At 34.5% G+C, this 15,467-nt stretch overlaps 1 protein-coding gene across 1 annotated transcript in view; it reads left to right on the forward strand.

Annotated features, from left to right (window-relative positions):
• piezo2a (piezo-type mechanosensitive ion channel component 2a) overlaps window positions 1-15,467 on the forward strand; it is a 139,830-nt gene that overhangs the window by 88,752 nt on the left and 35,611 nt on the right. Inside the window, exons 20-32 of the mRNA XM_079409605.1 lie at window positions 905-1,081; window positions 1,162-1,284; window positions 2,803-3,003; window positions 3,600-3,804; window positions 5,419-5,520; window positions 5,611-5,776; window positions 9,006-9,249; window positions 10,144-10,240; window positions 11,113-11,278; window positions 12,021-12,110; window positions 12,560-12,681; window positions 13,727-13,798; window positions 14,442-14,545. Coding sequence (XP_079265731.1) covers window positions 905-1,081; window positions 1,162-1,284; window positions 2,803-3,003; window positions 3,600-3,804; window positions 5,419-5,520; window positions 5,611-5,776; window positions 9,006-9,249; window positions 10,144-10,240; window positions 11,113-11,278; window positions 12,021-12,110; window positions 12,560-12,681; window positions 13,727-13,798; window positions 14,442-14,545 — 1,869 coding nt within the window. The remainder of the gene's footprint in view (window positions 1-904; window positions 1,082-1,161; window positions 1,285-2,802; window positions 3,004-3,599; window positions 3,805-5,418; window positions 5,521-5,610; window positions 5,777-9,005; window positions 9,250-10,143; window positions 10,241-11,112; window positions 11,279-12,020; window positions 12,111-12,559; window positions 12,682-13,726; window positions 13,799-14,441; window positions 14,546-15,467) is intronic.

The raw sequence follows: 15,467 nt of genomic DNA on the forward strand, positions 1-15,467 counted from the left end.
TATATATATATATATATATATATATATATATATATATATATCCAAAATAAAAGTTTTAGTTTACATAGTGTATGTATGTGTGCTGTGTATATTTATGTATATATAAATACACGCACATGCATGTATATAGTTCAGAAATATTTTATATTTATATATTAAATATATTTATTTATAAAATAAATTATATGAATATAAATATAGATGTAAATATGTAAAACTATTTTCAAAACATGTACTGTATGTGTGTGCATTTATATATACATAATAAATATACACAGAACACACACATATATTACGTAAACAAAAACTTTTATTTTGTATGCGATTAATCGTTTGACAGCACTAATATATATATATATACACATGCATACATACATATATAACATACATACTTATATAACAACTAAAAATGACAAAACACACAAATTACAAAAATACATGAAAGCGGAAAATATTTAAAAAAATATATAGAATTCAAAATATAAAAAATTATAATAGTATCTCAATGATACTAAAATATCATTGCCACTGAAATGTAAATGGCATGTATATTGTTTCTTATTTAAAGAGCAATTTATGCAGTGAAAAATTATTATAAATATCAAAAATTTTATTTCAGTTAAGCTTATTTTCATTTACTTTTTATTCATTACCTCACTCATTTATTAGTTATTATTTAATATTTTATTTATTTTTGTTTGTTTGTTTGAATCTAATGTTTATTTATTTTGAATCATTTTTAATTTTATCTTATTTTTAATATCTTTATTTTTATTTATGAATTGTAGTATATTTTTTAACTCTTTTTTTCTCTCTAAACATTTACAAAAATGTGAAAACCTAGATGACCACATTGTTCACGCTGGTAGTCTGTCCACAACAGCTGCTTCTGTGTCTCTGTCAGGTGTCTCTGTTTAACTACGTGTTTCTGGTGAGCTGGGCCTTCGCTCTGCCCTTCAGTCAGTTCAGACCGCTGGCGTCCAGCGTCTGCACCGTCTGGACCTGCGTCATCATCGTCTGTAAGATGCTGTACCAGCTGACCTCCATCAACCCATCCATGTACTCCAGGAGCTGCAGTATGGTGAGCCGCACACACACACACACACACACACACACACACAGACGCTCTCGTTCTGACGGCTCTGTACTTCTCTCCTCCAGCCTGAGAACTACACAGACGCTCAGCGCTTAGACATGGCCAGATCTCTGCTCTACAGCGGCTCGCTGGATCCGGCCAACTGGATCGGCCTCAGGAAGTTCTCTCCGCTGCTGGAGAACCTGAGAGTAAGAGCTGCTGGTGTTCAGACGCAAAATCAGTATCGTTAACAGGATTGTTATAGTTATTACAGTTAACTAAAACTAAATGTGAAACTAAAATTAAAGCCTTTATAACAATGCGTTATTTGAAATAAAATAAGTGTTACACTCTAAAAAATATGCTGGGTTAAATACAACCCCGAGCTGGGTAAAATATGGACAAACCCAGCAATAAACATTTAACCCAACCACTCGATCAAAACAACCTAATCGATGGGTTTGTCCATATTTTGTAATCTAATGTTAAAAATATAATGTAAAAAAAATATATATTTTTTTTAATTTTAATTTAGTTTAACTTATGTACTAAAATAACTAAAACTGAAATAAATATTAACAAAACCTATAATAGTATCTCAATGATACTAAAATAACACTGATTGCCACATGGAAAAAAAATAACTTATTACAACTTATTATATCAGCTGTTGGACCTTTTATTAAGACGTGTGTGCCTTTCCAAATCATACCCATTCAATTGAATTTGTCACAGGTTAACTCCACTCAAGTCTAGTAACATCTACAAGCTATATGAATGCTCCTGAGCTAAATTACAACTGTCCCAGATAAGGGTTTGAATACTTATGCAATGGAATCATTTAAGTTCTGTATTTTTAATAAATATGCAAAGATGTTAAAAACCAGTTTTTTGCTTTGTCATTATGATATATATATATATATATACTTTCGCAAGCAACTTCTCTCTCTCTCTCTCTCTCTCTATATATATATATATATATATATATACATAGGAAAAGTGTTTGGTTTCTATAGAAGATGGTTTGATGTGAGTAATTCATGTACTTTATAAATATATGAGTAAAGGTTGGTCACATTTAGTGTTGAGTTGGTCATATTATTGAGATACTATAACATATTTATTTTTATATTGTCTATTTTAATTTTTATTTTAAGGTTTTTGTAATTTTGTGTTGTTTTTGTCATTTTTAGTACTTTAAGTTTTTATTAATTTTTATTTCAGTTTTCGTTATTTTTTATCATTAACTTAAACAAATATAAATGAGAAATGGTGCTTGGAAGCCAGCTGAAATAAGTTTGTAATATTTTGTTTCATTTCATGTTTATTTGATTTCAGGTATATTTTATGATTATAGTTTCAGTATTAATTTTGGTCAGCTTTAATAACCCTGTTGGTCGCATAAATTCACTGCGTTGATCAACAGAAAGCTGCTTGCTTTGAGGGTGATTTCTGCGTGAGCTGTGCTTCATGCTGTACATCTCAATCGACAGTAGACAGCTTACATTTTTTGCCTGCATCGTTCTCAAGATAACATTTAATCGAGATATTATCAAGCAGCTCCTAATAAAGTTACAGGCCTTTGGTGACACTGGCAAATCTACATTATGCCAATTTATACTTGCATTTGTGTCTTGTGGTTGTTCATTTTGGACACTACAACCATTTCAATATCCATCCTTATCCATTTATTTATTTGTTTGTTTATTTGTTGATTTTCCCCACAGAATAACTTACTGATGCTGGCTCTCTTGGCGTTTGAAGTGACCATTTACCGTCACCAGGATTTCTACCGTATGAAAAACAACCTCACCCCTCCGGCCACAAGAATCGTTTTTCACAACATCACACGGCAACATCTGGACGACGGCATCGTCAACTGCGCCAAATATTTCATCAACTACTTCTTCTACAAATTTGGTCTTGAGGTAATATCAGCATTATGACTATTATTATTAATTATACACTACCATTCAAAAAATCTGAGGTCGGTAAGTTTTTAAATATTTTTGTGAAAAAGTCTCTTCTGCTCACCAAGGCTGCATTTATTTGATCAAAAATATATAAAAAATTATGAAATAATATTACAATCTAAAACAGCTGTTTTCTATGTGAATATGTGTTAAACTGTAATTTATTTCTGTGATCTGCAGCTGTATTTTCAGCATCATTACTCCAGTCTTCAGTGTCACATGATCTTCAGAAATCATTCTAATATACTGATTTGCAGGAACATGAACGTGTCCTACTGGGCAACATCATGTTCTCCCCTTTGAGGGCCAGTTTTTATTTTGTACAGACACTGATTTACTCTCTGTCTGTGAGGTCGGTCCCACTTGGACGGCTTCTAATAGATTATCATCTGAAGCTCAGATTGCAAACACACTTGAGACAGATAAACCACAATAGAGTGTTAAGGTAATGGATCAGGGTTACGTGATGGATATTGAATTTTAATTTGTGTATAGTGATGCTATCAAATGCACCCATTATTGAAACCCACGGCTGCATGTTGCTCCTCCAGACCTGTTTTCTGTTAGCGGTGAATGTGATCGGCCAGCGGATGGACTTCTATGCCATGCTGCACGCGTTCGGTCTGATTGCGGTGATGTATCAGAGCAGAAGAAAAGCCATCGCCTGCGTCTGGTCCAAGTACTGCTGCTTTCTGGCCTGCATGTTAGCCTTCCAGTACCTGATGTGCATCGGCATCCCTCCTGCGGCCTGCACAGGTGAGTCACACAGGTGTCTGCTTAAAGAGACAGTTCACTCAATAATGAGAATGTGCTGAAGATGTACTCAAACTCAGGTCTTCCAAGATCAGGATGAGTTTGTTTCTTCATCAGGTTTGTAGAAATGTGTCTCAGCATCAGTGTCTCAGCAATGGATGCTCTGCAGTGAATGGGTGCCGTCAGAATGAGAGTCCAAACAGCTGATAAACACATCACAATAATCCACACCACTCCAGTCCATCAGTTAACATCTGGAGAAGATAAAAGCTGAAACACATCCAGCATTAAGATGTTTTTAACTAAAATACGAGTCTATGATCCATAATAACGCTTCCTCCAGTGAAGAAGTGTTCTGGTATGAATTAGGGCTGGGCGGTATATCGAGTTTGTACGATATATTGATATATTTTTTTATAAGCGATACGGTATGAAGCAATACTGTTAATATTGATATACAGTAGTTTGATACGAGCATATCCGAAAAAATATCTAGGGAGAACACAGACTCAGCCGCTGTGGAGAAAGTGCTTAATACAATTTGTTCTAAACATGTGACAAGCTTTATATGAAGGGCTTTAAAACCCTCGTAAGATATAGTAGTCTATAGTTTATAGTTTCGGTTTAAAGCGGCTCTGACAGAAAGGCTGCGTGTGCCGCTGACACAGACGCACTGTTTAATGTATTTGAGATGTGCTGTTTTCATAAATGCATAACTTACATTTCACAGGTAAATTCTCCATCTGTGAGTGCTAGAAAGCCATGGAAATATTTCCATTTAGCTGAAGTGCATGATCTTTTGCTTTTCAGAGTCTCCGCTAAACTTCACAGACTTCATTTAGAATATTTTGCTGAAATATTTGTAGTTGGACAATAAATGTGACATATGTAGAATTTTAAACCTACAAATAAGTGTATTTATATGATAGCACTAACTGTAAAGTGTGATGGGGTAATCAAAAAAGCCCTTTTACTCTGTGCTTTTTTATTATTTTCATTTTTAGTTTAGTACATTTAACTTCTGCTTTAAAAGCTTTATTTTTGTTTTTAGATTGCAATGTTACAATGTTAGAATGTAATGTGATTTTAACCATTTTTTTTGCGCATAATACATGCCTACATGCTTACATTGACTTTATTTGTTTAATCCAAATACAAAATACAGAGATATGCACCGTATACCGCAAATCAGCCAAAAAATACAGAGATATGAATTTTTGCTCATATCGCCCAGCCCTAGTCTGAATCAGGAGAGAAATCTGCACAGATATCAAGCAGCGTTTACAAGACAAAACAGCTCTAAACACATATGTGGCTGGATTTTGATGTGAGCGACATTATGGATTATGCGTTATTATGGATTATGGCCTAAATAAAATAATAAAAATGTCTAGTTTAGACTCTCATTCTGACGGCACCCATTCACTGCAGAGCATCCATTGCTGAGACACATTTCTACAAACCTGATGAAGAAACAAGTGAGGGTGAGCATATTTCCAGCTAATTTAAAAAATGTGGGGTGAACTATTCCTTTAACAGCAAATTCACTCTTGGCTATCTTGAAGAAGGCTCTTGGCTATATTTCTGGATTTCACCAATATCTCTCCTTTGGTTCAGACTATCCATGGAGACGGCCGTCTTCCAGCATGGACTCAAACGTCATCAAGTGGCTCTACTTCCCCGACTTCCACACCAAACCCAACTCCCTCTTCCTCCTCTGTGAGTAATATTGAATTAGTGTTAAAGCTCCCAAACTCTGTTTTAACGCTCTCTCATCACGTGCCGGTCTCTTCTTCTCTCTCTCTGCAGATGACTTCATGTTGCTGCTGTGCGCGTCGCTGCAGGGCCGTGTGTTCGAGGAGGAGAGCGTGGCGGCCGTGAAGCTGCTGGCGGGTGATAATGTGGAGATCTGTCGAGATCTGGACGCCGCCAGCTTCAGCCAGCACAACCCTGTGCCTGACTTCATCCACTGCAGGTACACACCTGACACACACACAGCCCAGACCAGAAGAAATGCATGTAAGTATAATTAGTATTAGTCATGCACCAAAATGAAAATTCTGGGCCAAATCCAAAACGAAAATTCAGGATTCAGGATCAAACATCAATCAATCCAAAAAATTAAAAAACTCCTTATGTCCTTAAACATCATTAATATGTAATACTGTGCATATATTTATCAAAAGTAATTTTTATGGACATTCAATGGCTTTTCTGAGGTAAATGTGGCATTGGATGGCATTATTGTTTACCAGCGGTTTTATTGATGTTCTTCGTGAATGAAACACTGATTGATTACATGAGGCATAAATCACTTCAGTTGTATTGTATCTTTCAACACTGTCTGATATGTGTTCATGTTTATTTGTGTCGAAACTAACAATGTTTAATATTTACACTTTTATGTCACATTTTGTTCTTTTGAAATGCTTCTTTTGAAGGTCCATTTCAAAACAGAAAAAACATGAATAATCTGTATTTCTTCATATCATATATAGACCAGAGGTTCTCAATCTCAGTGAACTGAGCTGCAGAATGGCTTAAAATGAGTTAAACTGATTAATCTAATAATCTAACTCAATTACAATGCTAAAGAGTACACATCATATTTCTTTCAAGAGCATACAATTCTGCAAATGTCTGTAATTAATATTTCAGCACTCCCAGTTTCTATTAATAAACATGTTTGAACAAGCAGCAGAATTACATGATTATCAGAAATACCCCAGAAAACATCTTAATGATATTAATGATATTTTTTTCTCAACACATTGTTTCCATGAACTACCGTAGACACTCTTACCGCACACAATGTTGGTATGTTTGCTATGGAAGCCCATTTCCACCACATAAGAAAAAAAATCATGCGTTAAAAAGTCAAAATTATGACATACTGAAGTCATAATTACGAGATAAAAAGTAGAAATTGGTCACAGGCCTGTATGGTCTAATCATAAATGGGACATTCTAAAACGAATTAACTTGGCTTAAAACAGTTTGGAGGACCAAGCACAGAACTTATTAATAAAGCATATACCATTTACAGACAAGCAGAATATACCCCAGAATATGAAGTATGCACAGTTGCACATTAAGCATTTTCTTGGGGTTTAAAGTCATTAAGTCAGTTTAGACTTTTAAAGTCATTATTTCGACTTTTTCTCATTTTTTGAATTTATAAGTCATAACTTCGACTTTTAATCTCGTAATTATGACTTAATTAATTAACATAATTAAGTCATAATAGTCCCGAAATTATGACTTAAGTCATCATTTAATTAACATAATTAAGTCATAATAGCCCTGAAATTATGACTTGATTCATAATTTAATTAACATAATTAAGTCATAATAATATATCTCATAATTTCAACTTTGTAACTCATAATTTTGACTTTTTACCTCGTAATTATGATTTAAATCATAATTTTGACTTTTAATCTCATAATTATGACTTAATTAAGTCATAATAGTCCCGAAATTAGGACTTAAGTCATAATTTTGATTTTTTTTATCTCGTAATTATGACTTAAGTATGTCATAATTTTGACTTTTTAACACATGATTTTTTTCCTTATGGGGCGGAAACACGGAGATGTTAGATGTTAGGGCAATTTATCTTTGAGCAGGTCATCCATCAGCTGATTCGAGTGATTCGACAGCTCCAGCCAGTCCAAACAAGCAGAAATGATGATGATGGTGATGAAGGAATTTCTGCTCTTAACGACGTCTGTCTGCTGCTCTGATCATGTTAGATTTAGAGGAGATCACATGTGCGCTCAGTTTTTCCACTTCTTCATTATTAGACTTGCAGATTCCAGTAAATCCAAATAACCTGCTAATGCATTATGGGTAATTCTGAGGAACCGGTGCCATTTCATGCAAAATGGTTTGGGGTTGAACATTATTAACAAAAATGTCTAATAACAGCCTTTCATTGCAAATATCATCATATCACCACATTGTTTACAGTCTGTGTTCTTGAACGTAATGCCAAAGACAATATTTTGAGTCTGACCAGACCAATATTATAATAAACTTGTGAATACTAATAATGATGCATACACTATTATTCAAAAGTTTGGGGTCTGTAAGATCTGTTTTGTTTTAAAAGAAGTATTTTCTGCTTGAGTCAAAGATGAAAAAGGGTTGTCGAACATCAAAACAATAAAAGTCCAATACAGTTTTAATTTACATTAGAATGTGTCCTATTCTAATTTTATATTTCTGAGCAAAACAATAAAAACTATCATACATGTTTACCAAGATTTACAGAAAACACCCTAAAATATCATTCAGTGTAACAATAGTTCATATACCAAACAATCTTGTCAGGCGTATTTAGAACAGGAATCATTAGATGACATTAAACGACTCTAATTAAGCATCACAGTGCAGCTACCAAATACTTTATTTACTGTCATTTTAAATATTTAATTTAATGTATTTCTGTGATCTGCAGCTGTATTTTCAGCATCATTACTGCAGTCTTCAGTGTCACATGATCTTCAGAAATCATAATAATATACTGATTTACTGCTCAACAAACATTTCTGATTATTATCAATGTTGAACACAGTTGTCACAGTTATTTTTGCAGAAACTGAGATGCATTTTATTTTTCAGGATTCACAGATGAATAGAAAGTTCAGAAGAGCAGCATGATATAGGAATATTTTGTAACATTATAAATGCATTTACTGACACTTTTGATCAATTTAATGCATCTTTGATGATGACGTTTTGTTTCAGCTGCTTCCACACAATCTGTCCCTGTCACACAGTTTCTGAAAGCTGTCACTCAAACAGCAGAAGCACACACCAGATCTACAAAACCAGACACTAATTCTCAGCCTTTGACTCAGTTCTCAGTTTCATAAAACATTTTTTGCAAAACACAACACAGTTCTCTATGTAACACACACAAATCTAACAGGAATTAATATTATGGCAAAAGTGTTTGCAAATATTTGCTTTTGAGATGTGTTTGTGATATTTTGAATGCAGTGCTTCATTTTGCAAGAGATGTGAGGCATTTTGCATTTTGTGTGCAATTCTTGGATTCTTGGAAAGTTTTGGAAAGAAGAGGCAAAGTTTTGAAAATGTGTGAAAGCAGCTGAAAAAAACTGTAAAAGTATTCACTTCTTTCAAAAAACCAAGAGATGTTCAAACTTGATTCTTCATGGTCTGTGTGCTCTCTGCAGGTCGTATTTGGACATGCTGAAGGTGATCATGTTCAGCTATCTGTTCTGGTTCGTCCTGACCATCATCTTCATCACGGGCACCACACGCATCAGCATCTTCTGTATGGGATACCTGGTCGCCTGTTTCTACTTCTTGATTTTTGGAGGCGAGCTGTTACTGAAGCCCATCAAAAGCATCCTTCATTACTGGGACTTCCTCATAGCATACAACGTCTTCGTAATCACCATGAAAAACATTCTCTCAGTGAGTATCTCATGAATCTGCTCAGTCAGAATATAAATCACAGCAATCTTTCATTCAGAGGTGTTGCAAATGAGCTTGAAATATGTCCTGAACAGTCATGGACATAAATCATAATTCTGTTCGTAGCATTTCTGTGCCTCTGAATCGTTTGTGGGGTTTGATTAATAATTGCACACAACATATGCACACCTGCCTCACCAACCAAAATATGCCTCATAAATGAAAAAAAAATAAATAATAATAAATAAATAAATAAATATATATATATATATATATATATATATATATATATATATATATATATAATTATAATTATTATTATTATTTTATTTTTTAATTTTTTTCTCAACTTTATTTATGAAATTTTTATTTTTCACAAGTACATTTTGCAAATGTTGATGCAAAGAAATGGGGGGGGGGGTGCTTTTCTCCTTCATTCTTTGTGCTGTAATACAGTAGGTAAAATGAAAAGATATTATTCTTATCCTATAATGAAATACTTATGTGACAAATCATTTAGACTATAAAGATAAAAGTTCATAGTTTATGTAATGCTCCCTGTTGTTGGTGTGTTTTTTAGATCAGTGTGTTATGAATGAAATATGTTTTCTGAATGAGAGTGTTATGTGTTATGATGAAACAAGCTTATTCTGAGACCTATATGAAGTGTTTTGTTGGCCTGAGTGAGTTTTGGAGGTGAGATCAACTGTTTGGTTCATGTTGGTAATGAAAAGTTTTGAAAATATGGCTTCATTATTGAACAACACTTGTTAGCAATTAAAAAAAAAAAATGTAAAGAGGTTCGTCCAGAACGTGAGATATTAAAGAGAAGGTTTTGGTTGTTGTGGATGTTCTGTTGGATGTCATTGTGGTTTCTGTTCTCTTGGCTCTCAGATCGTGGCGTGTGGATATATAAAAGCCCTGATGGCCAATCACTGCTGGCTGATCCAGTTATTCAGTCTGGCCTGCACTATAAAAGGATATTCAAAGCGTAAGTTATGCCTTCATTTCCTCTTTGGTTTAAAGAATTGAAGGCCCACTTTCTACATTCACTGTACACTTTGATGTTCCAGTGCTTTTTTTTAATCATGTCATGAAATTTTCTGGAAATGTGCTCATCCTCAGGCCATCTGAGATGTAGATGAGTTTGTTTCTTCATCAGGTTTGTAGAAATGTGTCTCTGCATCAGTGTCTCAGCAATGGATGCTCTGCAGTGAATGGGTGCCGTCAGCTTTTGTCTTCTCCAGATGTTAACTGATGGACTGGAGTGGTGTGGATTATTGTGGTGTTTTTATCAGCTGTTTGGACTCTCATTCTGACGGCACCCATTCACTGCAGAGCATCCATTGCTGAGACACTGATGCAGAGACACATTTCTACAAACCTGATGAAGAAACACACTCATCTACAAACTATCTCTGATGACCTGATCTTTTGGGTGAACTATCCACTTAGGCTCAATGAAAAAAGTCTGTTTTGTCTTTTTGTTTGTTCATCTAAGCAGGGCTGTCCAAACTCAGTGCTGGAGGGCCGGTGTCCTGCAGAGTTTAGCTCCAGCTTGCCTCAACACACCTGCCTGGAAGTTTCTAGTAAGAGCTTGATTAGCTGCTTCAGGTGAGTTTGATTAGGGTTGGAGCTAAACTCTGCAGTACACCGGCCCACCAGCACCGAGTTTGGACAGCCCTGATCTAAAGAGAGGTTTTGAACCACTCAGATTAAGAAAACCATTTTTATAAAGAGCCACTAATAAAATAGGACTGAAAAGTTTTATGAGCATTAATAATTAACTAATTTTAATGCCGAAAGTTTCAGTATAATAGCTGTGTCAGGCAGAGCTTGATTAGACTGATGATTCTCACGCAGCGGAGCAGAACGCAAATAAACAGTGTGAGCTGCCGAGTGACGAGGCCGGGATCATCTGGGACAGCATCTGCTTCGCTTTTCTCCTGCTGCAGAGGAGAGTTTTCATGAGCTACTACTTCCTACACGTCGTAGCCGACATCCGTTCCTCTCAGGTCCTGGCCTCCAGGTACACATGCTCTGCATTACTGCTGTTTGCTTTTCATTCGCTTTTCATGTTTGCCTGCAGGTAATCATCCCAGTTTTATTTGATTATCATTCAGGTACTATTATAGCTGTTTTTATTTTATTATTTAATTTAATTTAATTTAATTTTTTTATTTAACTTTTTATTTTACTTTTTATATATATTATTTTTATTTTTGTAATTTTGTAGTGTTTGTCATTTTTTTTTAGTTTTTATGTCTCATATATATATATATATATATATATATATATATATATATATATATATATATATATATATATATATATATATTAGTTGTTATTTTAGTACTTAAATTTAAACCAAATTAAAATGAGAAATGTTAGCTGAAATAAAACTATTTTTATTTTATTTAAAGTTTTTTTTTTTTTATTGTAATGGTTTTAATTTTAGAAACAGTTTTACTTTTATTTGCCTATAATAACCCTGTATCTAACATTATGTTGTGGGTTATTTTTAACTTAATGTCCACTAAATATCTTCTTAATTGTCACATAATAAAAGAAAACATGACAGCTTTACGAAAAACAAACTGATAGTGATAAATGAATATGTAGACAAAAAGCACTACAGAGAGTGCATTTGACGCAGTTTCATATTTTAAAATGTCATGATTTTGTTATGAGAGCATTCCAGACGTATTCAGACATATTCAGACTGTGGTTTGTTTGTTTCGTGTCTCTGTTCCTCTTTGTTTGTCCGTCAGAGGAGCGGAGTTGTTTCAGGCGACCATTGTGAAGGCGGTTAAAGCCAGAATAGAAGAAGAGAAGAAGTCCATGGACCTGCTGAAGAGACAGTGAGTTCAGTGTGAGACGAGACTCACAATGTTTCATTGTTCTCTGCCAGCTGCTGTATTCCCTTTTCACGCAGTCCTATGAAATCATGCGCTGATTGATGCATGAACACACATTAATGAGACACACAGATTGCTGCGCATTGCTTTTGCTCTGTCACAGTGTTTCCTATCATTTATCCAGTATTTTTAGCTCCTGAGAGCCACTGCTTAACCAGTGTTTTCCAGAAGAGTTGCAACAGTGTGTTAGTAGGTCACATCTGCAGGGTTTCTCAGGCTTGCCAAGATCGAGCCTATTTTCTTTGCTTCCTGCACACCCACACAAGCCCCGACATGAAGACTCTTTATCTTCAATTATACTCTAATTGTGTTCAAGGGAACAGCTCAAGCAAGCAGACTGAGGAATCAAAATAACATCTTCTTCTCTGTTTTCCTCTGTCTGTTTCTCTCAGGATGGACCGCATCAAAAGCCGACAGCAGAAGTTTAAGAAAGGCAAAGAGAGGATGCTGTCTTTAGTGCAGGAAAGTGGGGAAAATCACTCAGTAGTCAAGGAGGAAGAGGAGGAGGATGAAGGTATATTTACATCAGAGCATTTTGAACTCAGAAATATCATGTTTTCACTTCTCATGCCCAAAGTAAAACGTTGTAAAAGTTTCTTTTTTTGAAAGAAATTAATGCTTTTATTCAGCAGTGATGCATTAAATTGAACAAAAGTGTCAATAAAGAAATTTATAATGTTACAAACGATTTCTATCTCAAATAAATGCTGTTCTTTTGAACTTTCATTCATCTGTGAATCCTGAAAAATAAAATGCACAAGAGTTTCCACAAAAATATTGTGCAGCACAACTGTGTTCAACATTGATAATAATCAGAAATGTTTGTTGAGCAGTAAATCAGTATATTATTATGATTTCTGAAGATCATGTGACACTGAAGACTGCAGTAATGATGCTGAAAATACAGCTGCAGATCACAGAAATAAATTACTGTTTAACACATATTCACATAGAAAACAGCTGATTTACATTGGAATAATATTTCATAATTTTAAATGTTTTTACTGTATTTTTGCTCAAATAAATGCAGCCTTGGTGAACAGAAAAGTCTTCTTTCAAAAACAATTGAAAATCTGACCGACCCCAAACTTTTGAATGGTTCATACTAAATACTGAGTACTTCTCATTATATAATAAACATAATTACATTTATCAAATAATAGATTTGCAATAAAAATAAGTATATTTCAGTATCAAGTTAATTGCAATATTAGTAAATCATGGGGACACAAATGGCACCGTTTCCTGTGAATATTCAAAATATATTCATAATTCACATAAATTAAAAATAAAAAGTGTTGTCCTTCACACGTTTGACTGAATCTTTGTCGAAACACACTTTAGTCCAACATCAGCGTCAGTGAACTGAAGGTTGGTAAATTCCACAAGTGCCTGCGTTTAACTGCGGTGTTAAATGCATCGCAATCAAATCTAAAACACATGAACACACATACCAGAGCTCAGAGTAAATGTGCGCGCTTTGAAATGGTTTTAATGTTTTTAAGAGTGTTGTGTGTGTGTGTGTGATGGGTTCACTGAAGCATTTCTCTACATTACAGGAGAGAGAAGCCAAGAGAAGAAGAAAGACAAAAGAAAGCAATGGTGGAAGCCTTGGGTTGATCATGCATCCAGTTAGTGTCTCCTGCTCATTATTTCATTTGCTACTGAAATAAAATTATTCATATTCATCTCACAAGATCCCAATGTTCATCTGATGTCATTCAGATAAATATTGCAACACAATCATAAGATTTCTTTGACGTCTCAACTGTTTCTTCTAAACAACAGTGAGATTAAATAAAGAGCAAAATGAGACTTGTTTCTCAAATGTGTTTCCCTAGAAACACAACTAATAATCTCAAATATGTCCACCTAGAGGTCTCAGATTGAGCTCAGATTTGCTAAAATACCAACATATGCGATCATAAAACGGACATCTCAATGTGAACTCAACATTTCACATCTAAGCACAATTTGTTTCTGTTTTTACCTCAGAAATTAAATGAAATATAATTTAAACATGATTCAGCACTAATATTTTCCTCTGTATTCGAAAAATGAATAAATAAATAAAATAATAATAATTAAAAAAATAAATAAATGCTTTTTTGAACTAAATGCAAAATAATTAATTTAAAATATAAAATACAATTATTTTAATGCTTTTATTATTTTTTTTAATATAATTTTATGATTTTTTTTACAATATTTTTTATCATTGGTTTTATGATGTTTTTTCAGTAGAAAAGTGATGTGATATGTTGTCTCTTTTAGTGGTCCGAAGTGGCAATTATTACTTATTTGAGACAGATAGTGAGGAAGAGGAGGAAGACGAGGACAAAAAGGATGAGGAACCTCCCAAAAGATCAGCGTTTCAGGTAAATATCCCAGAAACATCAGTGCTTTACTGCATGCGCACCCATTTTTAAGTCGTATAACTGTGCTTAATTGTGTTGTTCCCAGTTTAACCTAAATGGCTCTGTGTTACGAAAATGTTTCAATGTATTCTTCTTTTGTTCCCTCAGCACTTAACAATGTTTGATTATTTATCCGAGCACTAATCGCTCGCTCCCTGCGTGGAAGAGCGGTAACAGCACTAGTGCCCTGACTAACCCATCCCTGCTCTGTCCTCTCTTGTAGAGAGCTATCCGAAAGTTTGCCTCTGCTTTGCTGGCTTTACCAAAGTCTGTCATTAAACTGCCCAAAACTGTACTGCAGTATGTAATCAGGGCAGCCAAGGTACTTCACAAAGCCTGATATATCTCCTCTCTTCCTGTATGCTATCGTATGTGTCAGCTCTGTCCTCTACGAGCATCGATGGCCGTTGTGCTCCGCTGCATTTTCCTGCTCCCCAGTTGCACAATATACATGCATTTGTGGCACGCACTTGTAACTGGAGAGCAAACAGAGCCGAAATGGCTGATTATTGCAGTTGCACGTCAATCATCTGGCCACGGTGTAAACAGAGCGGATACGGTGCATTGCATGCCAAGGAAATGCAGTGTATTATGCAGTCGATTGCAATAGCATGCAGGGCTGGGTGATTTATTAACTATTCATGATATATTTGAGATAATGTTGCCATTAGGAGAGTTTTACTTAGCTAGTATGAAAGCATGAAGATGTTTTAATAGCTGATTTAAACATTCTAGAATTGGTAAGTTTGATTAATTTCTAAAACTTTCTAAAATTATAACACAGTCCATATTAATATCTTGATTATGAACTCTGTTTGAGCAGTTCCTTTATATTGGTTCATGTAAATGAAAATGATTCAATTTCATTTTTTGTGTGTGTGTG

This window comes from Barbus barbus (assembly GCF_936440315.1).
Source record: "Barbus barbus genome assembly, chromosome: 46".
In the NCBI taxonomy this organism is placed as follows: domain Eukaryota; kingdom Metazoa; phylum Chordata; class Actinopteri; order Cypriniformes; family Cyprinidae; genus Barbus; species Barbus barbus.